Source organism: Staurois parvus, unplaced genomic scaffold, assembly GCF_062004578.1.
Source record: "Staurois parvus isolate SC_StPar_1 unplaced genomic scaffold, SC_StPar_1.0 ptg000620l, whole genome shotgun sequence".
Lineage (NCBI taxonomy): Eukaryota > Metazoa > Chordata > Amphibia > Anura > Ranidae > Staurois > Staurois parvus.
The window spans coordinates 5,001-31,245 of record NW_028318416.1 but is presented as its reverse complement, the minus strand read 5'-3'; the positions used below and the strand labels follow the sequence as shown (position 1 = coordinate 31,245).

The 26,245-nt window shown below is 44.1% G+C and overlaps 1 protein-coding gene across 1 annotated transcript in view; it reads right to left on the bottom strand.

Moving 5' to 3' along the window:
* Nucleotides 1–24,899, bottom strand: part of LOC149449398 (NACHT, LRR and PYD domains-containing protein 3-like) — a gene marked incomplete at its 5' end in the record, with an annotated part of 75,203 nt that extends 50,304 nt beyond the window's left edge. Inside the window, one exon of the mRNA XM_089693291.1 lies at nucleotides 24,739–24,899. Coding sequence (XP_089549417.1) covers nucleotides 24,739–24,899 — 161 coding nt within the window. The remainder of the gene's footprint in view (nucleotides 1–24,738) is intronic.
* Between the last annotated feature and the right edge of the window lie 1,346 nt (nucleotides 24,900–26,245).

Here is a 26,245-nt window from a genome sequence, read left to right as displayed (position 1 = left end):
CAAGATTGAGTTGTTTGGGAAGAACACACAACACTGTGTGGAGAATAAAAGGCACAGCACACCAACATCAAAACCTCATCCCCACTGTAAAACATGGCGGAGGGAGCATCATGGTTTGGGGCTGCTTTGCTGCCTCAGGGCCTAGACGGATTGTTGTCATTGATGGGAAAATGAATTCCAGAGTTTATCAAGACATTTTGCAGGAAAACGTACGACCGTCTGTCCGCCAACTGAAGCTCCGCAGAGGATGGGTGATGCAACAGGACAATGACCCAAAGCATACACGTAATTCAACAAAACAATGGCTGCAACAGCACAGAATACGCCTTCTGGAGTGGCCCAGTCAGAGTCCTGACCTCAACCCGATTGAAATGCTGTGGCATGATCTTAAGAGAGCGATTCACACCAGACATCCCAAGAATATTGCTACACTGAAACAGTTTTGTGAAGAGGAGTGGTCCAAAATGACTCCGGATCGTTGTGCAGGTCTGATCTGCAACTACAGGAAACGTTTGGTTGAGGTTATTGCTGCCAAAGGAGGGTCAACCAGTTATTAAGTCCAAAGGTTCACATATTTTTCCTCCCTGCACTGTGAATGTTTACATGTTATGTGCAATTAAACCATGGCAACATCTAATGTTTGTGTAGTATTATGTTCAGCAGACTGTGTTCTTCTATTGTTGTGAATTAGATGAGCACATTTTTTGCCCAATTCATGCAAAACTCCACATAATCCCAAGGGGTTCACATACTTTTTCTTGCAACTGTAAGTCCGATCCAGGTATCAAGAGTGCGATGAGAAAGAGAAAATAGAAGAGAAGGTGAGAGGGAAGGTGCAAAGTAGATAGCTACAGTAATTGTAGATCTTATTAAAGACATTGTGTAATTCAGTGTTGCTCAGTGTGGCTGCGCTGTGTCCAGGGCTAGGTGTGTGTGCAAACAGCAATAATACATGTGTGTGATTTAAGTGTGAAATAGAGGTTTGTTATTAAGCAACCATGTGGCTTTTAGAGTCAATCAGCAAGGGGGACCATTCTGATAGGCAAACTTACCGTGAGTTCCAATTGAAGGTATTGGCTAAGGATGCTAATTAGTTGTTGGATAGATGGGGAAGCATTACTTTTCTATTTTTGTGGGATGGATCAGTGGGCTACAATAAAGGTATGTGTGATTAATTGTGATATACCAGTTATGCTTGCTATAAAAATGTGTGTATCTTTGCAGAAGAGTGATTGTATCAGACAAGTCCATTGTGTGTGAACAGATGAACTGAGACAGCCACATTGCCTACAGAAAGCAGGGGAAAGAGAGGGAAAAAGATGAGTTTCACTGGGGTATGATACCAGTGATGTAAGAGCTTCTGAGCTGATTCCCAGTATGGGAGACATTTTGAAAATCATAAGGTGTTGCAGGTAGTTAAATTCCAAGTTGTCAAGTCCGCTGAGAAGTTCTATGCTTCCATTTCCTTTTTGTTGGTAACTTTTGTGGGTTGGGTGAGGAGATCAGCAGTCAGTAGAAGTACAAGATTTCTCTGTGAATTGAAGTTGAACTTATGTAGGCCTGGGTAAAATCCACTGTCTATGAGGATTTGAACCATGGAATTGAACTCATAGCATGCCTTATCTGGAGATACCTGTATATGTCTTGGTGGTTGAATATTAGAGGTCTTCAATGGTGTTAATACCAGCTGCAGTCCATTTAGAGATAGACAGACAGGTCCTCACAAATCTGTTAAAAAGTGGAAAATGGGAGCTGTACGAATCTATATGGGTGGGTGAGATTGTTGGGATGCTTCTTCAATTTGAGCCCATGCTGGGCAAAAGGCATATGTCCACCAATAGGTGGCTTGGTTTAATAGGGTGGCTTTGTAGTAGCTCTTGAGGTCTGGTGCTCCCATTCCTGCTTCTAATGTTGGGGTTCAGAGGATAAATTGTCACACTCTAAGATGCCTCTAAAAGTGGTTAGAGTTCGATGAAGGGTGGCAAGTTGGGAGATCAACATGGCAACCGGAAGGGAGCGAAAAAAGTATAAAATATGGGGCACTAGAAACATTTTGGTTAAAGCTATTTTTCCAACCCAGAAAGTGCAAACATAACGTAAATTACTAATAAGGACCTGTAACTTTTTGAACAAGGCCTTATAATGCAAGCGTAGTATATTACTAGAAGGAACTATCAGTTGTATTCCTAAAAAATTAAGTGATGAGGCTGAAGCCCATGGAAAGGGGGAGGAGCTTGAGATGTTCATATTTGTAATGTGATCTAAGCATATGCCAAGCATGCAGGATTTAGTGTAGTTGACTTTATAGAGGGAAATTTGACTGAAAAGCATTAGAAGTGCTGAAAGAGATTGGGTTAGATTGGCCATTGCTACAACCGCATCATCCGCATAAAGCCTTATTTTATGTGTGACTGTACTGATTTGGAAGTTTGAGATGATAGGGTGTACCCTTGCTTCTTCAAGGGGCTCCATCACAAGGGCAAATATCAATGGGGATAGGGAACAGCCCTGTCATGTGCTGTTGGTGATGTTAAATGTATAAAAGAGCATGCCCTTGCAGAAGGGTAGGAGTAGAGGGCTAGAACTGCTGTGAGTATATTACCAGAGAGTCAAATTTTCTGGAGTAGTGCCCTGAGATAAGACCAGTGAACCCTGTCGAACACCTTCTCTGAATCCAGAGATAGCGGTAGAGAAGGCATTCTATAGTGCTCAGTCCACTAAATAAGGTCAATGAACCTTCTATTTATATCTGAGGCCTGTCTATGTGGGATAAAGCCCACCTGGTCAGAGTGAACTAATGTGGGGTCAAATCTGGAGGTGTGAGAGACTAACATTTTTGCATAGATTTTGCAATCTGTATTGAAGATGGAAATTGGCCCTTAGTTAGCTGGATCATCTAAGGGTTTGCCTGGTTTTGGTATAGTGACAAAAAGTGCTGTGAGGGATTCTTTGGGGATATCTCCTGTGGTCATTATAAGGCTGAAGGAATTAAAGAGGGGAGGTGTGAGGGTATTTGCAAATGTTTTAAAATACTCATTGCATTAACTATGTGGACCATGGGCTTTGTGAAGGGGTAGAGAGTGGATTGCTTTTACTATTTCTGCTTTTGTAAATAGGGCATTAAGATCAATGAGTTGGGTAGAGGAGAGGGCAGGCAAGTGCAACCGATCTAAGAATTGAGCAAATTGCACAGGGTCTGGTGTGGGCTCAGTAGCAGACTCATTCAGATTGTATAATTTGGCTTAGAACTCGCTAAAACAGTTTGCTATGTCACTGGGATTGCTCACTCTCTGCCCTTGGGTGGTATGCATAAGGGAATTTTGGACATTGCTGCCTTTCTCTTGACCTGTTTTGCCAAGAGGGCTCCTGGCTTATTCCCAAAAGCATACCAATTCAAATGTAGTTTTTTGATATGTACGATCCCTGAAAACCTTTCTCTTTAAAGAAGTCTGTCCTGCTTCTACCTAGTAAACCGCCATTTATTTCCTCCATCAGCTCACCCCCCCACAGCTATTACCTTTTGTATCACTCAGCCCTTCCTCCTAGATTGTAAGCTGTAATGAGCAGGGCCCTTTGTTTCCTCTTATAGCAAATTGTATTGTAACTGTAATGTCTACCTTCATTTGTAAAGCGCTTTGCAAATTGTTGGAGCTATATAAATCCTGTATAATTCTAATAATAATGTACGTAGGTCTTCCCTAAGTTGGCAAAGGCAAGAGGTGTCAGCATCATTAGGGGTAGTTTTTATTGTTCCTCTTAAGTCTTCAAATTTAGTCTAAAAATGAGTTGACCATCTGTACTCGAACACGCTTCTCATGGGCCCCAAACTTAATAAACGAACCTCTAATATGTTTTATGTGCATTCCATAAAAGAGAATCGTCTGAGACTGAACCAGTATTGATGGCAAAGTAAGTTTCCACTTCTAGTTTGATCTTTGGAGATGGAGACTGGGGCATGGCAAGACCACTTATTAAGGCCTACCTTAACCTCCTAGATAGTTCATAGAAGATTTTTGTGCACCAGGAAAAGATCAGTCCTAGAGTGGGATTTCTGAGAAGAAGAATAGAAAGTGTAGTCCCTCTCAGATCCGTGCAAACACCACCAAGGGTCGTATAGATCCTCCAATTGCATAAGGGAGGAGAGGGCTGTGGGTCCTGATCTACATGAGCTAGATGAATCAAGGGCTTGGTCCACTGTCATTGAAATCACCGTATAGAATTATACGGTCCTAGATGAATCAAGGGCTTTGTCCACTGTCATTGAAATCACCAGATACAATTATACGGTCCATTAGATATTGAACAAGTTTATTTAAGACCGTTTTCAAAAAATGTTTCTGGTTTGAATTTGTTGAATATATATTGACAAGAACTAGGGGTGAGTTATCAAACAGAGCATCTAAGATGAGGAATCTGCTCATAGGGTTTACTTCTGCATGATTGAGCTGGAAGGAAGGAAGATGGCAATTATTACGCCCATAACTTATTTAGATACGTTGACAAAAACGTTGTGTGGGAACAATCTAAGTGTGTCTCTTGTATGTAGATAATATTGTATTTTTGTGATATGACCTCTCTCTATAGTCTGGATGATTTTAACCACCTCCCGCCCGCCATATAGTAACATGACGGACGCAAGATGGTTCTCTTATTCTGGGAGGATGTCATGTGACTTCCTCCCATTCTAACCGTTGCGCGGCAATCGGCGGTGCGCTGTGTGCCTCGGGCACAGCGGATCACCGATCCACGGAAAGTGCTGAAGATGTGGCTCGGTCATGTGATCAGCTGTGTCCAATCACAGCTGATCACATGTAAACAGGGAAATGCCGGTTATCGGCATTTCTCTCCCCACGACAGCTCGTGCGGAGAGGAGAGCCGGTAATCCGCATTCCTCGGAGGGGTCATGTACACAGATCATCAGAGCAGTGATGATCAGTGTGCCCTGATGATCTGTGTAGCCCCAGCAGCGCCACTTGTCAGTGTCCATTAGTGCCAGCTCTCAGTGCTCATCCATGCCACCTGCCAGTGCCCCATCAGTGCCACATTTCAGTGCCCATCAGTGCCACATAAATGCCACATATCAGTGCCCATCTGAACTGCCTTTCAGTGTTACCCATCAGTGCCAGTCAGTGCCACCTATCAATGCCAGTCAGTGCAACCTATCAGTGCTGCCAATCAGTACCGCCTATCAGTGCCAGTCAGTGCCGCCTAACAGTGTGCATCAGTGCCGCCTAACAGTGCCAGTCAGAGCCGCTTTTCAGTGCCCATCAGTGATGCCTGTCAATGCCCATCAGTGCCACCTACCAGTGCCCCCTATCAGTGTCCATCAGTGCAGCCAATCAGTGCCCATCACTGCAGCCTCATGAAGGAGAAAAATCACTTATTTACAAAATTTTATTACAAAAACTAAGAGTTTTTTTTCAAAATTTTCAGTGGTTTTTGGTTTGTTTAAGAAAATATAAAAAACCCAGAGGTGATTAAATACCACCAAAATAAAGCTCTATCTGTCACAAAAAAATGATAAAAAGTTCATATGGGTACAGTGTAGCATGACCGCACAATTGTCATTCAAAGTGCAACCTGCGCTGAAAGCTGGAAATTGGCCTGGGCAGGAAGGGGGTATAAGTGCCCTGTAGGCTAGTGGTTAAGGGGCTATTGAGCCCTTTCACATTGTTAATAGATGCGATGCAGAGTGACATTAGGCTGTGACCCTGGCAGTGGTATCAGAGGATGGGAATGGAGCACTACACAGGGGTGTGGTACAGTAAAGACGGTAATGTGTGAGGTAGGAGGGAGGGAGATAGGAGTGACCCCCAGATGCGTATAGGACACAGAACAAATAAAATAGCTATAAAAAATAACAACTGGTAAGCGCAATCAAACAAATATGAAGGTTTGTATGCATAGCAGACTGGATAACTGGGGGTGTGCACACAGAGATTAGTAGGAACTCTGACGAAGACTAATAGAAAAAGCAGCAAAAAACCTGGTATACTCCACTTCCCGGGTGATTGGAATTAGTCAAATACAATGCCTGCCTTGGTGGGACGATAAGCAGCAGGATTAGCATACTAAAACGCCTGGAGCTTGAGGCTTAACAGGCTGGTCAGGGTCTAGAGGAGATGTTGCGTGAGGCATTGGGCGGTGGTGAAGGTGTGAAGCCCCAGTTATGGAGCTGTTTGATGCCATCCTTTGAGGAGGTGATAGTAACCTGCTGGTTTTGGTGGGTAAGATGGTGGTGATGGGTGCAAATTCCTTTCACCTCAGGGCTACTCCAGTGTAGGAAGCAGGTGGCAAACGAGTAGATCTAGCAGCTCTAAGAAGGCGCTCTTTTGCAAGATAGATTTGAATCCTCACCAGGACGTACCAAGCGACTGTGTCCGGGAGGTAGGCCAGCTTGCGAAATCTCATGGGAAGTCTCGTGGAGTGAGGTCAGGTATGAGTTTTAGGAACAGCTGCTGCAGATAAGGGATTAAATCACTCTATTTGACCGCTTCTGAGATATCTTGCAGCTTAATATTATTACGGCGGGAGCGATCTTATGGATCTGCTACTTTTATCCAACTTGTTTTTATTGAGTTTTTACAGGTAACAGGGTAATAGAAGAACAAGAATAGTAATAGGTTCACAGTTGTACATTGGCATGTCTTGGTGAGAGTAAACTATACAATTATACAATGCTTAGGAGTATTGTGTGTGAGAGATTAGTACAGATAATAATCTTGGTAAATAAGTACATCAGGATCCTGAAGGAGGAGGGGAAGAGAAGAGGGAGGGGGGGTAGTAAGAATGGAGGGAGGTATGGGAGAGAGGAAAGTGACTAAAAGGAAGAGAACAAATTAACAATACCAGTCATAGTGTGAATACATAGGTGGGCAATGGTGGTAACTTGATACTCTCAATGGTAGTGATATCAAATCTGAACTGTACAATTGGAGTGAAGAGACCACAAGTGCCAGGATTTTAAAAATTTGGGGTAGGAGAAGTGGGATATAGCAAATATCTTTTCCATGTCACATTGGGTGTTCATGTTATAAATTACTCTACTTATGGATGGGGAGGTTGTAGTCTTCCATAGGGTTGTGATATTCTTTTTGGCTGCGTATATGATGTGTATAATAATGCTAAGTAATTCAGGGGAGAATCTGTCTATGTCAATATGGAGTAAAGCTAGTGCTGGGTTGGGTTGTACTATGGTGCCTGCTATTTCTGAAATGATTATAAAGATGTTGTTCCAGAAGGATCTGAGTGATTTACAAAACCAGATAATGTGGAGGAGGGATCCTGTTTCTCCGCATTGTCTCCAACATTGTGGAGAGCGTGATGGATAAATTTTAATTAGACGTAGTGGGGTGAGATACCATTGATGTAGCATTTTAAGGTAAGATTCCCAGTGCATAGCACATCCTCCAGATTGTATGTGTTTGTTTGTGGTGGTGAATGCTTTATTCCATCTCTGTTCAGAGTTCTTTTGTGATAGTAATGACTCCCAATTCGTCAGCGATGTGGTTTTTAAAGAGAAGCTCGAATCTAGCATGATTTTGTAGAACAGGGAAATTCCTTTGCCAGGGTATTTAGTATTATTTAAAAATTGTAATGGTAGCGTTGGTAGTTCTGTGATATGGGAAATCTTGTTGCTTTTTAGGCAGTGTTGTATTCGGAGGTAAGTAAAATTTTTGTTTGAGGAGAGGGGATATTTGTGTTGCAGTTGTTGAAATGTAGCTAGATTTTGGTTAATAAATAGGTCAGATATGAAGGAAATTCCTGTAGATTCCCATTTTGTTAGGTTAAGATGTGGGGTGAAAGCGGGGAGGGCATTGAGAGGTATGTGTATCTTATTTGATTTTTGGAGGGAGAGTGTTAGAAGGTTTGACCATGCATCTAAAGAGGCCTTTAAACAGGGGTGTTGAGGGGCACATTCGTGGCCGGCTCCTGGATGGACGAGCTTTGCTGATAGCTCCATCCACCCGCCAGAACAAGCACGGCTCACACCGGCCCCAGGGGATATAAACCCTACAGCTGCCTTCCCACAGTGTGCCCGGACCTTCCCAGCTATGCCCCGCAGGAGAAAAACCCTGGGGCAACCGGGAAAACGTACTCAATTCTTCCCTGCCGTCACAGCAGGGATCCAAGATGGCGCCGGCTGCAGTGATCTGAGAAGTGGCGGCAGCCAGGAGAGGGACCACATAGACCAGAAGACAGATCCCAGGCTGCAACATCCGCTGTATCCAGGGGACCCTGGTGAGTTATCACCCCCTATGTCCCCCACCACTAGCAGCCCAGCTAAATCTCAGCCACGGCTTGACCATGATCAGTCTCCTTCCTACCAGGCCCTAAGTCATCCATCACCTAAGCTTAACACAGACCTGCCTGACATAGAAGCATTCCCTGCGTCAAATCAGCCCATCACTAAGCTATGCATGAAAAACATGCTTTCCTCGCTCAGACAAACCCTGCATAATGATATATTGTCATCACTAGCCAAAATCACTAATGTGGTTCAGCAACAAGAACGCAGATTACTCCATATTGAGGCTAAAATGGGAGATATAATTACGGCACATAATGACCTGATGGACACACATGCAGACCATTCCTCTGACATCGAACAAATCAATCTAAAATTAGCCGATCTGGAAGATCAGTCAAGGCGTAACAACATAAAAATTCAGAGGCATCCCTGAAAATGTCACTAACGAGGCACTACTACCCTATATACAACAATATATTAAACTCCTCATCCCATCACTGTCTGACATGGAGCTTGCGGTCGACCGAGCCCACCGACTACCTAAACCTTCATTTCTGTCAGCATCTATTCCAGGAGATGTCCTGGCCTGCATACATTTCTACCACGTTAAAGAAAAAATTATGTCGGCAGCCAGAAACCCACCTCCGCTCCCACCATCACATGCGAATCTCCGACTATTTGCAGACCTGTCAAAAGCCACACTCCTTAACAGGAAAAAAATGATTACTATCACCAAAGCCCTGAGAAACCACGGCATAGGCTATCAATGGGGTTTTCCCACGAAGCTAACTATGAAGCAACAAGGCAGAATCTTTACAATCGAAACCCTCAAAGTGGGCCTAGATCTACTTAAAGCTTGAAACATACTACCCGCGGACACACAGCGATCTACACCTACCAATGTCCAACATATGGAGGCAGTATAAACAGCAACGCAGCACACTTTTTGTTTAAGCAACACCTATAATTCATCTCAGATGCTATATCCCGATCTACTATTTTCTGGTGATCGGCCATGTTCCGACAATGTTCATGTTACAAGAAAATGTTTGGCATGACCTTTTCCACGGTCAAATCCTGTTCGAACCTCCCAGTTCTGAAGTAGCAAGTCGAGCTACTCAGGTCACTTGCATTATATGCAAGTTTTATTTTATCTTCTCCTACCTCCCTTTTCCCTGTCTCCCTTGGCACCACCAGCCATTCATCTACACTTCAATATCCACCATCACTAAATTTTTCTGGAATACTCACCCTAATTCCTCGATCGAGCCTAGTCCATATCACAACAGCGACAACATTCTCCTTCTCATAGCGACATTCTTTCAATCGCGATTTTCCCAAACAACAACTCAACTATATGTTCACCAAAAAAGAGATTTTAACAATGATTAATATTACATCTCTCAATGTACGTGGCTTAAATTCACCCTTCAAAAGATCGATGCTTCAAAGTTCCAGGCCGACATACTTTTCCTACAGGAAACCCAATTCGCTACAAGCAAGACCCCCAGGCTACAACTCCATCGATATTCACAAATCTATATGGCTACTAATCTCAAGAAAAAAAATGGTGTCATTACAGCCATAAGTGACTCTGTTTCACTCCAAATCATTTCAGAAATAGCCGACCCGCACGGTCACTACCATATTCTAGTTTGCCAAATAAATGACATTATCTACACTCTCTAGAAAACATCTACGGTCCTAATAGCAATCAGATGCAATTTTACCACAAGCTATACACTGCCATCTCGACTCATAGACAAGTCAGACTCATCATTGGTGGAGACTTCAACCTTATTGGCAACCCTCTCTTAGATTCGTCCTCCAACAAAAGATCCAAAAAACGAAATTTCAACCACTTCCTGCACAACCATGATTTTTACGACATCTGGAGATGTCACCGCGGCAACGAGAGAGACTACACCTACTACTCCCCTTCTCACCTCTCCTACTTCAGAATCAACTTTTTCATCACAGACAAATGGACATTACAACACGTGATATTGTCCAAAATCGGCACCATAACCTGGTCAGACCATGCTCCAATCAACATATCCTTAGATGACAATCAATGCTCAGCAGTCCTGCCCATCTGGAGACTAAACTCTACAATCCTGAAGAACCCAGAAAACCAGAAACATCTGTTAGAAGCCCACAATTTATTTTTTGACACTAATTCTACTCCCGATATTTCTATCACCACAATTTGGCCCGCTTACAAGGCTTACATGAGAGGTATCCTCATACAACTAAACTCCCGTATCAATAGGCAGCGGTCCCAACAAGTCAATCAATTACTAACCTCCATTAAACTAAATGAAGAAATCAACAAAAAAAACTCATGTCCCTCCAGATCCGCAGCCTTAACCCTAGACAGAAACAAACTACGTATAATCTTACTCCACAAATATGACATTAACCTAGAAAAAACAAAATCCAAATTCTACGCTCTCGGTAACAAAGCAAACTCACTCCTAATGAAAATTATTAAACAAAAACGGCTTAAATCTAAAATCTCCACAATCCAACACCCTACCACACACACCCAGCTTACAAACCAGCAAGATATAGCCAACGCTTTTGCGACTTACTACCAAAATTTATACAATATTAAAGATGACCCAAACACAACCCAACTGACCGATTATATCCATTCAAAACTTTCTAGCTACTACTAACCTTCCTCGACTCACACCATCTCAACTCGCATCTCTCTCCATACTGATTTCACCTGTAGAGGTAGAAAAAAACTATAAAAACCCTACCTCTAAACAAATCACCAGCAAATGATGGTTTTACTAACGAGTTCTACAAAACATTCGCACCCAATTTCACACCACATCTGGTACTCTGAAAGGAAGCCACAGAGGGGATGATGTCATCTGATCTCTCGCCACTAGATGTCATGTTCCCAGAACAGCAGGACGGTGATCCCAGAGATATACATCAGCCAATGGAAGGATTAGTCCAGCAAGCCAGCCAGCAACCCACAGGAGACCAAGAGGAACCGAGCACCTTCAAAAGGCCCGGGCTCCCTCCAAAAAAAGAGAGCCACAGGCCAGAAGCTTTGATAGTGTAGTATTGTATTTATTTCAGCAGTAATTTCAAATGGTAAAAAAACACACTTACAAATTTCAAATCACAGGAACATGGGGCAGCTAAGTGGTATGTCCAGACAGTTGGGGGGCACCTCCCTGATGCGTTTCGTGTGACACACAGGTTTTCAAAGGGGGTGCAAACGTGTGTGTCACACGAAATGCGTCAGGGAGGTGCCCCACAACTGTCTGGACATACCACTTAGCTGCCCCATCCCTATGCCAATTTCCACCTTACACTCCATCCCTAAATCTAACACAATGGGAGAATCGAGGTATATCCCTTATCCAGGACCTATACACTAAACACAAACTAGACTCCTTTTCCACTATCCAAAAGAAATTCCACCTCCCTGACAGAAAAAATTTTACCTACATACGAATAGCCCATTCCCTACACAAAACAAATATACCACTCGAAATAACTATTCCTGCAACCGCATACCAATTCTTTCATAAGGCACAATATCCAAAGAAAGGAAACTCAACCTGTAGCTGGCCAGCTAAGACCAGTCCTAGGTTGCTAATATGGTTCACATATATGTGTATACCAAACCTGCCAATAACCTCAGTACAGTGTATATGTGCATATGTTAAAGCCAAAAGCAGAATCATTGCTGTAATTTATGTCTTTGATTGTTATATGACATTTATATATTCATTGTGTTAGCAGAAGCAGAAAAGGAAAATATGCCTTTAAGAGTCAGTACAAGGTGAGCCAATGACAGCCATCCTCACACTGTACAAAGCCTTAACCAATCCCAGCCAGTTTCACATTTGTGCCTGTGTAAAACTCCTTGCTAGATTGTTCTAGAGTCACTTGCTCATCAGACAGAGGAGGAAACAAAGTTCCAGTCAGAGAAGCTCTATGGAAGCAGAGAAGGCCAAATAGGTATTTAATGCACTTGTGTGTTCCTCTGTTGTTTAACAGTGCAGGTAGATCTGTGTGTAAAATCTGTTGTATGTGTTTACTTGTAGTTCCACCGAGATAAGCTATCGAATCAACCCAGTGTAAAGTAAATACGAATCAAGTCACTGTGGAGTAATTGAAATATACAGAACGAAATAAGTTAGCGATATAATCCAGTGAATCAAGTCACTGTAATATGAATTAAACCATTGTAATACGAAAGAAATAAGTCACTGTAAGATAAACGAAACAAGCCATTGTAAGCAGTGTTATATGAAAAAGATTGAAGTTATTAAAGAAGTTAACTAAAGTATTCGGGGTGCTCTTTAAAGCTACTGCATCCATAGAGCGGCATTGGAGGAATTACAGAGTAAAGTCAGTCTAATCAAACAAACAGCAATTGCATAATTTTTCTAATGCCACAGCGCACTAGGCACCAAAGGGTGCTGCGCCTGCCACAGTGGAACTATTACCCTCAGAGGTCAAGCAACAGCGCTCCTCAACTTGCACAGTAAAGAGTACACTAAAGAAACAGAGCACCAGCATATACCGCCACGCGGAGACACCTCAGCGGAACAACAGTACAGGCCATAGCACGTGCGCATTAGTCAGACTGCAGCCGACTCTTAAAGTGGCATACCGGCAAAGGCAAGTTCAGTCAGAGAAAGAGCGCCAACCCTCCTGCACCCCTAGAGAGAGAGAGATGCATGGGGGGGCCAGAGTCCAGAGCTAGAGTGCCCGCATCGCTATCCATCAAGAGACCACGTGTTGCATCCAGAAAGTTCACAATACTAGTCACAAGTCACCGCAGAGCATCGCAAGTCACCGCAGAGCATCGCAAGTCACTGCATCAAGAAAAGAAAAGTCTCCTTTAAGACTGACGTTTGTTTCTGCAACCCTCAGATCACGGTATACTGCTTTTCAATTAAGGTCAGAGCTTTCCTTTATTACTCACTTATACACATAGGTTTCTGCAAGAGACATTTTGGTGCTCAAAAGAATACAGACTTTTAATAAAAAAAAAAAAAGAGAGACAGTTATAGTATATGACTCTGATGTATTTAAAGTGAAAGTAATTTATTGCTTTGTTGACACAAAGAAAAACCCGGCAGATCATGCTTCAAGAGGCCTAAATGTAATAGAATTGAAGAATTCAAACTGGTTCACCGGTCCAGAGTTCCTTTGGGAAAAGGAAATCATACCCAGTGAAGGTTATACAGAACTGTCTATGGGTGATCCAGAAGTAAAGGTAGTTCAAACATTGAGCACTGCCGCCAAGTGTCAAGATGACATACTTGAACGACTAGCCAGATGTTCAAAGTGGAATACAGTCATATACATAGTAGCTCGAATTCAACGCTTAGAAAAAGGAATCAGAAAGAAAGAATCGGTTGAATGTAGAGCAGCGGTTCTCAACCTGGGGGTCGCGACCCCTTTGGGGGTCGAACGACACTTTCCCAGGGGTCGCCTAAGACCATCGGAAAACACATATTTCCGATGGCCTTAGGAACCGAGACACCGCTACTCTGTCTCCAGGTGTGGGCGGGATGACATGCCGTCTCTGTCATCTGGGCACACCCCCGGGATCAATCCTTCGCCGGTGATTGGCCGCCGGAACTGTAGCTCAGGAGAGGCACACAGGCGGCCAATCACCGGCGAGGAGGTGGAGCTTGGAGAGGAGGAGCCGAGCGGCACCGCGAAGATCGAGCGAGTGAAGAGGAGGAGAGCGGCCGGAGAAGGAAGATATCTGACCGGTAAGTGTCTGTACCATGGGAGAGGGAGGGAGCGAGCGAGCTCAGGCTGGAGCAGGGGTCAGCAAGGTAAGTATCATTGGTGTCAGTGGGAGGAATAGTGCCCCATCATTGGTGTCACTAATACCAACGATGGGGCAGTATTCCTCCCCCCACTGACACCAACGATGGGGCAGTATTCCTCCCCCCACTGACACCAACGATGGGGCACTATTCCTCCCCCCACTGACACCAACGATGGTGCACTATTCCTCCCCCCACTGACACCAACGATGGTGCACTATTCCTCCCCCCACTGACACCAACGATGGGGCACTATTCCTCCCCCCACTGACACCAACGATGGGGCACTATTCCTCCCCCCACTGACACCAACGATGGGGCAGTATTCCTCCCCCCACTGACACCAACGATGGGGCACTATTCTTCCCCCCACTGATACCAACGATGGGGCACTATTGCTCCCACTGATACCAACGATGGGGCACTATTGCTCCCACTGATACCAACGATGGGGCACTATTCCTCCCACTGATACCAACGATGGGGCACTATTCCTCCCACTGATACCAGTGTTGGGGCACTATTCCTCCCACTGACACCAGTGATGGGACACTATTCCTCCCACTGACACCAATGATGGGGCACTATTCCCCTTACTGACACCTATGATGGGGCACTATTCCTCCCACTGACACCAATGATGGGGCACTATTCCTCCCACTGACACCAATGATGGGGCACTATTCTTCCCACTGACACCAGTGTTGGGGCACTATTCCTCCCACTGACACCAGTGATGGGACGCTATTCCTCCCACTGACACCAGTGATGGGACGCTATTCCTCCCACTGACACCAGTGATGGGACGCTATTCCTCCCACTGACACCAATGATGGGGCGCTATTACTCCCACTGACACCAATGATGGGGCGCTATTCCCCCCACTGACACCTATGATGGGGCGCTATTCCTCCCACTGACACCAATGATGGGGCGCTATTCCCCCCACTGACACCAATGATGGGGCGCTATTCCCCTCACTGACACCAATGATGGGGCGCTATTCCCCCCACTGACACCAATGATGGGGCGCTATTCCCCCCACTGACACCAATGATGGGGCGCTATTCCCCCCACTGACACCAATGATGGGGCGCTATTCCCCCCACTGACACCAATGATGGGGCACTATTCCTCCCACTGATACCAATGATGGGGTACTATTATTCCTCCCATTGACATCAGTGATGGGACACTATTCCTCCCACTGACACCAATGACGTGGCACTACTCCTCCCACTGCAAAATTACAGTTATGAAGTAGCAACGAAAATAATTTTATGGTTGGGGGTCACCACAACATGAGGAACTGTATTAAGGGGTCGTGGCATTAGAAAGGGTGAGAACCACTGATGTAGAGGAAAGAGTGAAAGCTGAAGAAACGGTTATAAGACTCATTCATCAAAGATTCTACAGTGAAGAATTGAAGAGACTTAGTCAAGAACCTAAGAGACTTCCAAACAACCACCCATTGTACAAGCTTAATCTTATTCTGCAGGATGGTATACTGAAGGTGGGAGGGAGGCTGGAAAATGCATTGCTACCTAACAGAGTTAAGCATCCAGCAATTCTACCCAAAAATTCTACCTTCACAAGATTGATTATCAATTACTACCACAACAAATCCTTGCATCAAGGAAGAAGCTTTACTCAAAGCTGTTTGAGAGAAGGTGGTTACTGGATAGTGAAAGGAAGCAAAGTTATAGCGAAGTACATAAGTAAATGTGTAATTTATAGAAAGGCACGTAGACCTACAGAAGAACAAAGAATGGCTGATCTACCAGCTGATCGTGTAAACCCATCACCACCATTTCTTTATAGTGGAATGGATTGCTTCGGCCCACTTATCACCAATCAAAACCGCAAGGAGTACAAGAGATACGGACTGATATTTACGTGTCTAAGCTCCAGAGCAATTCACCTGGAAATGTTGGAAGATATGTCAACCAACGCCTTTATCAATGCCTTAAGATGTTTCATAGCCATTAGAGGTAATGTCAGAGAACTTAGATCTGACCAAGGATCTAATTTTGTTGGAGCAAAGAATGAATTGAACAAGGTTCTAAAAGAGATTGATAAAGAAAAGGTAACTGAGTACTTGTTAGAGAGAGAGTGTGATTTTCACATGAATGCTCCAAATGCAAGCCATACAGGCGGAGTCTGGGAGAGGTAAATCAGAACTGTAAGAAACGTACTAAGTTCAGTGTTGAAAAAGAACGTCGGAAGATTAGATGATGCTTCACTTAGGACACTATTCTATGAAGTAATGTCTATTGTTAACAGTCGTCCACTTACAGTCAACAACATCAACGACACAACAAGCTTGGAACCTCTAACTCCCAACCATCTACTTCACCTTAAGGCTGATTACATACAGCCACCGCCTGGCAACTTCACCAAAGAGGATTTATACTCAAGGAAAAGATGGCGAAGAGTTCAATATCTATCAGAGCAGTTTTGGAATAGATGGAGCAAGGAGTACGTAGCTCATCTCATGCTAAGAAGTAAATGGCAAACTCCTAGAAGAAATGTTCATGTTGATGACATAGTGTTAGTAAAGGAAGACGACTTACCTAGAAGTCAATGGAAATTGGCCAAAGCCCTAGAGTCTCGAAATGACGAAGAAGGACTAGTAAGAAGAGTATTGTTACAAATGGGAGACTCAAAGCTCGACAAAAAGGGAAAACGTCTCACAACTCCACTCAAGTTGGTACGTCCAATACAAAAAGTTAGTTGTTCTGCTTGAGAGTAACAAAGACACTTGAGAGTTGAGAAACTGATGGAAAATTCCTCAAATTCATGTTCGAATCCTATTACTGAGAACATAGAATTATAGGTAATTTTGGTGGGAGTGTAGCTGGCCAGCTAAGACTGGTCCTAGGTTGCTAATATGGTTCACATATATGTGTATACCAAACCTGCCAATAACCTCAGTACAGTATATATGTGCATATGTTAAGGCCAAAAGCAGAATCATTGCTGTAATTTATGTCTTTGAATGTTATATGACATTTATATATTAATTGTGTTAGCAGAAGCAGAAAAAGAAAATATGCCTTTAAGAGTCAGTACAAGGTGAGCCAATCCCAGCCATCCTCATACTGTACAGAGCCTTAACCAATCCCAGCCAGTTTCACATTTGTGCCTGTGTAAAACTCCCTGCTAGATTGTTCTAGAGTCACTTGCTCATCAGACAGAAGAGGAAACAGACAAAGTTCCAGTCAGAGAAGCTTTATGGAGGCAGAGAAGGCCAAATAGGTATTTAATGCACTTGTGTGTTCCTCTGTTGTTTAACAGTGCATGTAGATCTGTGTGTAAAATCTGTTGTATGTGTTTACTTGTAGTTCCACCAAAATAAGTTATCAATATAATCCACCGAATCAAGTCACTGTAATACGAATTAAATCATTGTAATACGAAAGAAATAAGTCACTGTAAGATAAACGAAACAAGCCATTGTAAGCAGTGTTATATGAAGAACATTGAAGTTATTAAAGAAGTTAACTAAAGTATTCGGTGTGCTCTTTAAACTACTGCATCCATAGAGCGGCATTGAAGGAATTACAGAGTAAAGTCAGTCTAATCAAACAAAGAAACAGCAATTGCATAATTTTTCTAATGCCACAGCGCACAAGGTACTACATGGTGCTGCGACTGCCACACAACCTTCTGTACGCTTATAACCGAAGCACAATTCACTCTGCACACTTCCTCCCTAACCAATTGGGAAAAAATCCTTCTCCAACCAATACGCCCACATACTTGGGGAAGAACATTCACTGTCACCCACAAAGCCTCTAAATGTAGTTCCCACTGGGAAACATACATGAAAATTTTACACCAATGGTACCTAACACCTGTTAAACTAGCCTTATATTACCCCCAACTCTCACCTACTTGTTGGAGACAATGCGGAGAAACGGGTTCACTTCTTCACTTACTTTGGACATGTAAATCCCTCAAATCCTACTGGAATAGAGTCTTCCAGATGATCTCCTCAATTGTGGAAACACCAGTGACCCCAAACTCATGCACCATCATTACAATATTCACACTTTAGCAGCCGCAAAAATCAACATTACTAAACTATGGAGATCCACCAAAACTCCTCTCTGTCACTTCTCATATCTCACCTTCAATGTGAGATGGAAAAAAGAACAGCCTTCCACAACTCCTCCTACCACAAATTTAAATTCCAATGGTCTTGATGGTTAAAAAAACCCAATTGTTCAATAAAATGATAACTACAGAATAACGCAACACTATGATCTATATATACTGGACTGGTGCCTTCCCCCCACCCCTTTTTTTTTTCTCCCCACCCTCACCCCCTGCTCCTTCAACTTGTACCTTACTACTAAATAAGCATGGTTCACACCACACCGAGTATACCTCACATGCAAACGTGACATAAGTCTACAGTTTCCCCAGCCGAATAGTGGGGATCCTTTTTTTTCTTTTTTTTTTTTCGTATCTATTAACTGTATTAAATGACTGTGAACCTTCTCTATGTTAATTTTAATATACATCTATTTGTATGTTAAAATCCTTCAATAAAAATATTTGAATATAAACAGGGGTGTTTTGGTTATGGGAGTTTTATTGGCCATGGAATAGAGTAATAGATATGTCTGTGGTGTACTAGGATGAAAGATGTTTTTCCATAACAGACCATATTTTCTCCAATGAGGGGTGTCACCGGTAGTAGAGCTGATCAATTAGTGTTGCTAAGTAGTATGTATGTATGTATGTAGGGGAAACTTATTCCTCCTCTCTTGTAAGGTCAAATAAGTAGGTTATTGTAGCATCTGGAGCATTTAAGTTTCCATAGGATTTGAGAAAATTGTTTTTGTGTAGCGTGGAAAAAGTGAGTTGGTATAGGAATAGTTCTGAAGATGTATAATATTTTAGTAGTATGAACATCTTTAGGGCATATATGAAGCCTAATTTGGAGAGACCATAGGTTCTTAGTGCGGAGATCTCTTTAGATTAATCCCAAGGTAGGTTATTGAATGATAAGCCCATGTTTATGGGAATTCTCTGGAGAGGAGCATTTGGGTTTGTTTAAGAGTACATAGGTTTAGAGCAGTGGTTCTCAACCTTTCTAATGCCACGACCCCTTAATACAGTTCCTCATGTTGTGGTGACCCCCAACCATAAAATTATTATCATTGCTACTTCATAACTGTAATTTTGCAGTGGGAGGACTAGCGCCCCATCACTGATGTCAGTGGGAGGAATAGTGTCCCATCGTTGGTGTCAGTGGGAGGAATAGTGCCCCATCATTGGTATCAGTGGGAGGAATAGTGCCCCATCATTGGTGTCAGTGGGAGGAATAGTGCCCCATCATTGGTATCAGTGGGAGGAATAGTGCCCCATCATTGGCATGAGTGGGAGGAATAGTGCCCCATCATTGGTATCAGTGGGAGGAATAGTGCCCCATCATTGGTATCAGTGGGAGGAATAGTGCCCCATCATTGGTATCGGTGGGAGGAATAGTGCCCCATCATTGGTGTCAGTGGGAGGAATAGTGCCCCATCATTGGTGTCAGTGGGAGGAATAGTGCCCCATCATTGGTGTCAGTGGGAGGAATAGTGCCCCATCATTGGTGTCAGTGGGAGGAATAGTGCCCCATCATTGGTGTCAGTGGGAGGAATAGTGCCCCATCATTGGTGTCAGTGGGAGGAATAGTGCCCCATCATTGGTGTCAGTGGGAGGAATAGTGCCCCATCATTGGTGTCAGTGGGAGGAATAGTGCCCCATCATTGGTGTCAGTGGGAGGAATAGTGCCCCATCATTGGTGTCAGTGGGAGGAATAGTGCCCCATCATTGGTGTCAGTGGGAGGAATAGTGCCCCATCATTGGCGTCAGTGGGGGGAATAGTGCCCCATCATTGGCGTCAGTGGGAGGAATAGTGTACAATCATTGGCGTCAGTGGGAGGAATAGTGCCACATCATTGGCGTCAGTGAGAGGAATAGTGCCCCATCATTGGCGTCAGTGAGAGGAATAGTGGCCAATCATTGGCGTCAGTGGGAGGAATAGTGCCCAATCATTGGTGTCAGTGGGAGGAATAGTGCCCCATCGTGGGTGTCAGTGGGAGGAATAGTGCCCTATCGTGGGTGTCAGTGGGAGGAATAGTGCCCCATCGTGGGTGTCAGTGGGAGGAATAGTGCCCCATCGTGGGTGTCAGTGGGAGGAATAGTGCCCCATCGTGGGTGTCGGTGGGAGGAATAGTGCCCCATCGTGGGTGTCAGTGGGAGGAATAGTGCCTCATTATTGGTGTCAGTGGGAGGAATAGTGCCCCATCATTGGTGTCAGTGGGAGGAATAGTGCCCCATCATTGGTGTCAGTGGGAGGAATAGTGCCCCATTGTGGGTGTCAGTGGGAGGAATAGTGCCCCATCATTGGTGTCAGTGGGAGGAATAGTGCCCCATTGTGGGTGTCAGTGGGAGGAATAGTGCCCCATTGTGGTTGTCAGTGGGAGGAATAGGGCCCCATTGTGGGTGTCATTGGGAGGAATAGTGCCTCATCATTGGTGTCAGTGGGAGGAATAGTGCCCCATCATTGGTGTCAGTGGGAGGAATAGTGCCCCATCATTGGTGTCAGTGGGAGGAATAGTGCCCCATCGTTGGTGTCAGTGGGAGGAATAGTGCCCTATCGTTGGTGTCAGTGGGAGGAATAGTGCCCCATCGTTGGTGTCAGTGTGGAGAGGAATAGTGCCCCATCGTTGGTGTCAGTGGGGGGAGGAATAGTGCCCCATCGTTGGTGTCAGTGGGGGGAGGAATAGTGCCCCATCGTTGGTATTAGTGACACAAATGATGGGGCACTATCCCTCCCACTGACACCAATGATACTTACCTTGCTGATCCCTGCTCCAGCCTGGGCGCGCTCGCTCTCTCCCTCTCCCATCTACAGCCTGCATACCTGGCTGCAGCAGCAAAATTTGCACTTACCTGTCAGCTGTCTTCCTTCTCTGGCCTCTCTCTTCACTCGCTCCTGCAGCTCCCTCGATCTTCTTCGATCTCCGCGCGCTGCCGCTCGGCTCCTCCTCTCCAAGCTCCACCTCCTCGCCAGTGATTGGCCGCCTGTGTGCCTCTCCTGAGCTACAGTTCCGGTGGCCAATCAGCGGCGAGGAGGCGGAGCTGTTGAGTGATCCCGGAGGTGTGGCCAGGTTACAGGGGCAGCATATCATTCCGCCCACAGATCGCCTGAGACAGGAGCGGTGTCTCGGTTCCTAAGACCATCGGAAATATGTGTTTTCTGATGGTCTTAGGCGACCCCTGTGAAAGGGTCGTTCGACCCCCAAAGGGGTCGCGACCCCCAGGTTGAGAACCGCTGGTTTAGAGGATTTATACTCATTAAGTTTATAGTATGATATTGCTGCATAGGAGTTTAGTTTCTCCCTTACTCTATAGAGGGATCGAGCAGGGTTTGAGATCAGTAGAATAATGTCATCAGCAAATGGACTTATTTTATGATCAAGGTCATGTGTTTTTATCCCCGTGATCAGAGGATCCTGTCTAATTTTTGCAGCTAAGGGTTCGATTAGTAGGGCGAAAATTATTGGGGATAGTGGACATCCCTGTCTAGTCCATTGGAGATATCAAACGGTTGTGCGAATATTCCATCTGTAAGTACTTTTGCTGATGGAGAAGAGTATAGGGATAGAATAGCTGTTTGTAGCCATCCTGTAATTCCAAATTGTTGTGATACTAGTTGCATAAAACCCCAGTGTATCTGGTCAAATGCTTTTTCCACGTCAAGTGAGAATAGTAAAGAGGGTTTACTTCAATTTTATAGTTCATATAGTATTGATATTAACCGCCTAATGGCGTCGCAGCTTGTCGGCCTGGTATGAAGCCTACTTGGTCCGGAAGAAGCCATGATGGGAGGAAAGGGAGCAGTCTTTGTGCTATTAATTTGGCAAATCGTTTGATATCAGTGTTAATGAGAGATATGGGTCTATAGTGTTGTACTTTTTGAGGGTCTTTTTCTGTTTTAGGCATAGTTGTTATTGTAGATTGCAACATGTCTTTAGGTATGGAGCCTGTGGAGGCCATTGAGTTGAAGAGATTGGCTAAGTGAGGAGAGAGGATAGTAGTGAATTGTTTGCAGTATTCATTGGTATATCCATCACACCCTGGGGATTTGTGAAGTGGTAGAGATCAAATGGCTGATTCGATTTCATTAATGTTGAAGGGTTCCGAAATATTTTGTAGTTGCTCTGCGGATAAGGTGGGAAGTTTGATTGATTGTAGGAAAGAGTTTATCTCAGAGGCAGAGGGGGTTTCTTTTATCATCTTTAAGATTATACAGTTGCAAGAAAAAGTATGTGAACCCCTTGGGATTACGTGGAGTTTTGCATAAAATGTGCTCTGAACGTCATCTAAGTCACAACAATAGAAGAACACAGTCTGCTGAACATAATACTACACAAACATTAGATGTTGCCATGGTTTAATTGCACATAACATGTAAACATTCACAGTGCAGGGAGGAAAAATATGTGAACCTTTGGACTTAATAACTGGTTGACCCTCCTTTGGCAGCAATAACCTCAACCAAACATTTCCTGTAGTTGCAGATCAGACCTGCACAATGATCTGGAGTCATTTTGGACCACTCCTCTTCACAAAACTGTTTCAGTGTAGCAATATTCTTGGGATGTCTGGTGTGAATCGCTCTCTTAAGGTCATGCCACAGCATTTCAATCGGGTTGAGGTCAGGACTCTGACTGGGCCACTCCAGAAGGCGTATTCTGTGCTGTTGCAGCCATTGTTTTGTTGAATTACTTGTATGCTTTGGGTCATTGTCCTGTTGCATCACCCATCCTCTGTGGAGCTTCAGTTGGAGGACAGATGGTCGTACGTTTTCCTGCAAAATGTCTTGATAAACTCTGGAATTCATTTTCCCATCAATGACAACAATCTGTCCAGGCCCTGAGGCAGCAAAGCAGCCCCAAACCATGATGCTCCCTCCGCCATGTTTTACAGTGGGGATGAGGTTTTGATGTTGGTGTGCTGTGCCTTTTTTTCTCCACACAGTGTTGTGTGTTCTTCCCAAACAACTCAATCTTGGTTTCATCTGTCCACAGTATATTTTGCCAGTAGTGCTGTGGAACATCCAGGTGCTCTTTTGCAAACTTCAAACATGCTGCAATACTCTTTTTGGACAGCAATGGCTTCCTCCGTGGTGTCCTCCCATGTAGTCCATTCTTGTTTAATGTTTTCCTTATTGTAGATGTGTCAACAAAAATGTTAGCATGTGCCAGAGATTTCTGTAGGTCTTTAGCTGACACTCTGGGATTCTTCTTTACCTCATGCAGCATTCTGCGCTGTGCTCTTGCAGTCATTTTTACAGGACGACAACGCCTAGGGAGAGTAGCAACAGTGCTAAACTTTCTCCATTTGTAGACAGTCTGTCTTACCGTGGACACATGAACATCAAGGCTTTTGGAGATACTTTTGTAACCCTTTCCAGCTTCATGCAAGTCAACAATTCTTGATCGTAGGTCTTCTGAGAGCTCTTTTCTGCGAGGCATGGTTCATATCAGACAGTGCTTCTTGAAACCAGTAAACCCAAAACAGGTGTGTGTTTTTTTAAGGGCAGGACAGCTGTCAGCAACACATCCAATATCATAACACTGATTGGAGTCAAGGTTGGCTCACTCCTGGCTCCAGTTAGCTCTGGGAGAAGTCATTAAGCTAGGGCCTCACATACCTTTTCCTCCCTGCACTGTGAATGTTTACATGTTATGTGCAATTAAACCATGGCAATATCTAATGTTTGTGTAGTATTATGTTCAGCAGACTGTTCTTCTATTGTTGTGACTTAGATGACGTTCAGAGCACATTTTATGCCCAATTCATGCAAAACTCCACGTAATCCCAAGGGGTTCACATACTTTTTCTTGCAACTGTATAAGTTCAGAGGTATAAGAGGTCTGCAAAGTATAAGAGGTCTGCAAATGCATTGGCAATATCAAGTGGATTGGATATGTTTTTGTTGGTTCGTGGGTGGTGTATTAGTTGGATTTTGGATTTTAGACGTTGGAGTTTAACTGATCTAGCAAGAAGGGAGCTTGCTTTATTTAAAGAGTAGTAGTTGGCTCGAACTTAGGTTTAGGTCTTATTTGTGTAGTAAAAGGGATCAAAGTTTTTCCCTTTCTTTTAAGAGGGCAGAGGAATTTTGTTGGGAGGGGTTATTTTTGTTTATTTGTTATTTGGATTTTATGGAGTCTAAGATTTTGTCTATTTGGCGTTTTCAAGTTGTTTGATATTAGGGAGGATATTTTTACGAGTATACCTTGCATAAAGGCTTTGTACGCAGCCCATAAAGTGTTGAAAAAAAACAATGTAACACCGTGGGTAATGTACTCATACAGCCATCTTTGCTGTTTTATAAATAGACTGCATAGTGTATAATTGTATTCTGGTGGGAACAGTGGTGCAAATAGCTAAAGAAGTTTAATGTGAAATGTAATGATGTGTTGATATGGTCACATTTATTGGATCGACTTCATCCAAGTTCATAAATAATGATTAATGTGAAGTGATATGGTGTATAATGATAAAGGACTGGGGTAATCCATGTTTATAATTATTGACTCAGAGTTCTCTTTTACCCATACATATTTTGCTATAGGAAATTTAGAAATATCTTACATCTGTGTTTAAAATGTTCCGAGATTTTAGTTCTACCAGCACCACATGAGGGTTCATGTTCTCCAGGATATGGATCAGATCATCTCTGTAATACTCGTATATCCTGCTCAGTGATGGATCATCATATCCAGATAGCTGACGGCGGAACCTCCCGATGTCCTCTAGAAAAACACACAGAAAAAACATTTTGTGGACTTCCAATAAACCCGCTTTATAAATGCTGTAAATTAACCTCAACTTTAAAACTTTATTTCAATGCCTGATCAATGCTCTGCAATTGATGGGTATGTAAAAAATTACATTTCTTTAAGTAACACTGGAGGCAGGAATCACTATAAGGATTATTACATGAACTGACCTATGATTGAGGATTTATGTTTGTACATCTCAAGTTATCTATCTATGAATCCTTACTGTGAGCTATTATCCATCAAGTTTGCTTGTAACAGGGGGCTTTTAACCATTCAAAGCCCTACTACAGATTAAAAATTATTTTTTTTTCTACACACTTACCGTATTTTTCGCTCCATAAGACGCACTTTTTTTCCCCCAAAAAAGGGGGGAAAATGTCAGTGCGTCTTATGGAGCGAATATAGAGCGGCCGGTCCAGTATTTCCACCGCCGCCGTGTCAGAATACCGGGCCGGCCGCTCAGCTCTGCAGTGGGACCTTACCTGTCCCTCTATCCAGCGGCGCGCTGTCTTCCCGGCTTCTGTAGTGTGCATGACAGCCGGGTCCCAAGCGCGCATGTGCAAGAAGCAGTGCTCTTTGTGAATGGTAAGGCGGTACCTGGGACCAAGCCGCCGGACCAATCACAAAGCGCAGCGCTTCTCGCGCATGCGCACTGGGCATCCGGCTGTCCGACGAGCGCCCACACTACAGAAGCCGGGAAGACAGCGCGCGGCTGGATAGAGGAACAGGTAAGATAAAAAAAAAACTCTGCGGAAGTAAGAGCGGGTACCTGTCAAATTCAGGTACCCGCTCCCCACCTCCCCAAAGGTCAGCAGTCATCTCCTGTGCTGTCCGCAGTCTCTGGTCATCTCCTGTACTGTCCACAGTCTCTGGTCATCTCCTGTACTGTCCACAGTCTCTGGTCATCCCTGTACTGTCCGCAGTCTCTGGTCATCTCCTGTACTGTGTCCGCAGTCTCTGGTCATCTCCTGTACTGTGTCCGCAGTCTCTGGTCATCTCCTGTACTGTGTCCGCAGTCTCTGGTCATCCCCTGTACTATGTCCGCAGTCTCTGGTCATCTCCTGTACTGTGTCCGCAGTCTCTGGTCATCCCTGTACTGTCCGCAGTCTCTGGTCATCCCTGTACTGTCCGCAGTCTCTGGTCATCCCTGTACTGTGTCCGCAGTCACTGGTCATCCCTGTACTGTCCACAGTCTCTGGTCATCTCCTGTGCTGTCCGCAGTCTCTGGTCATCCCTGTACTGTCCGCAGTCTCTGGTCATCTCCTCTACTATGTCTGCAGTCCATTAGTTCACAATTTTTTTTTCCTGTTTTCTGC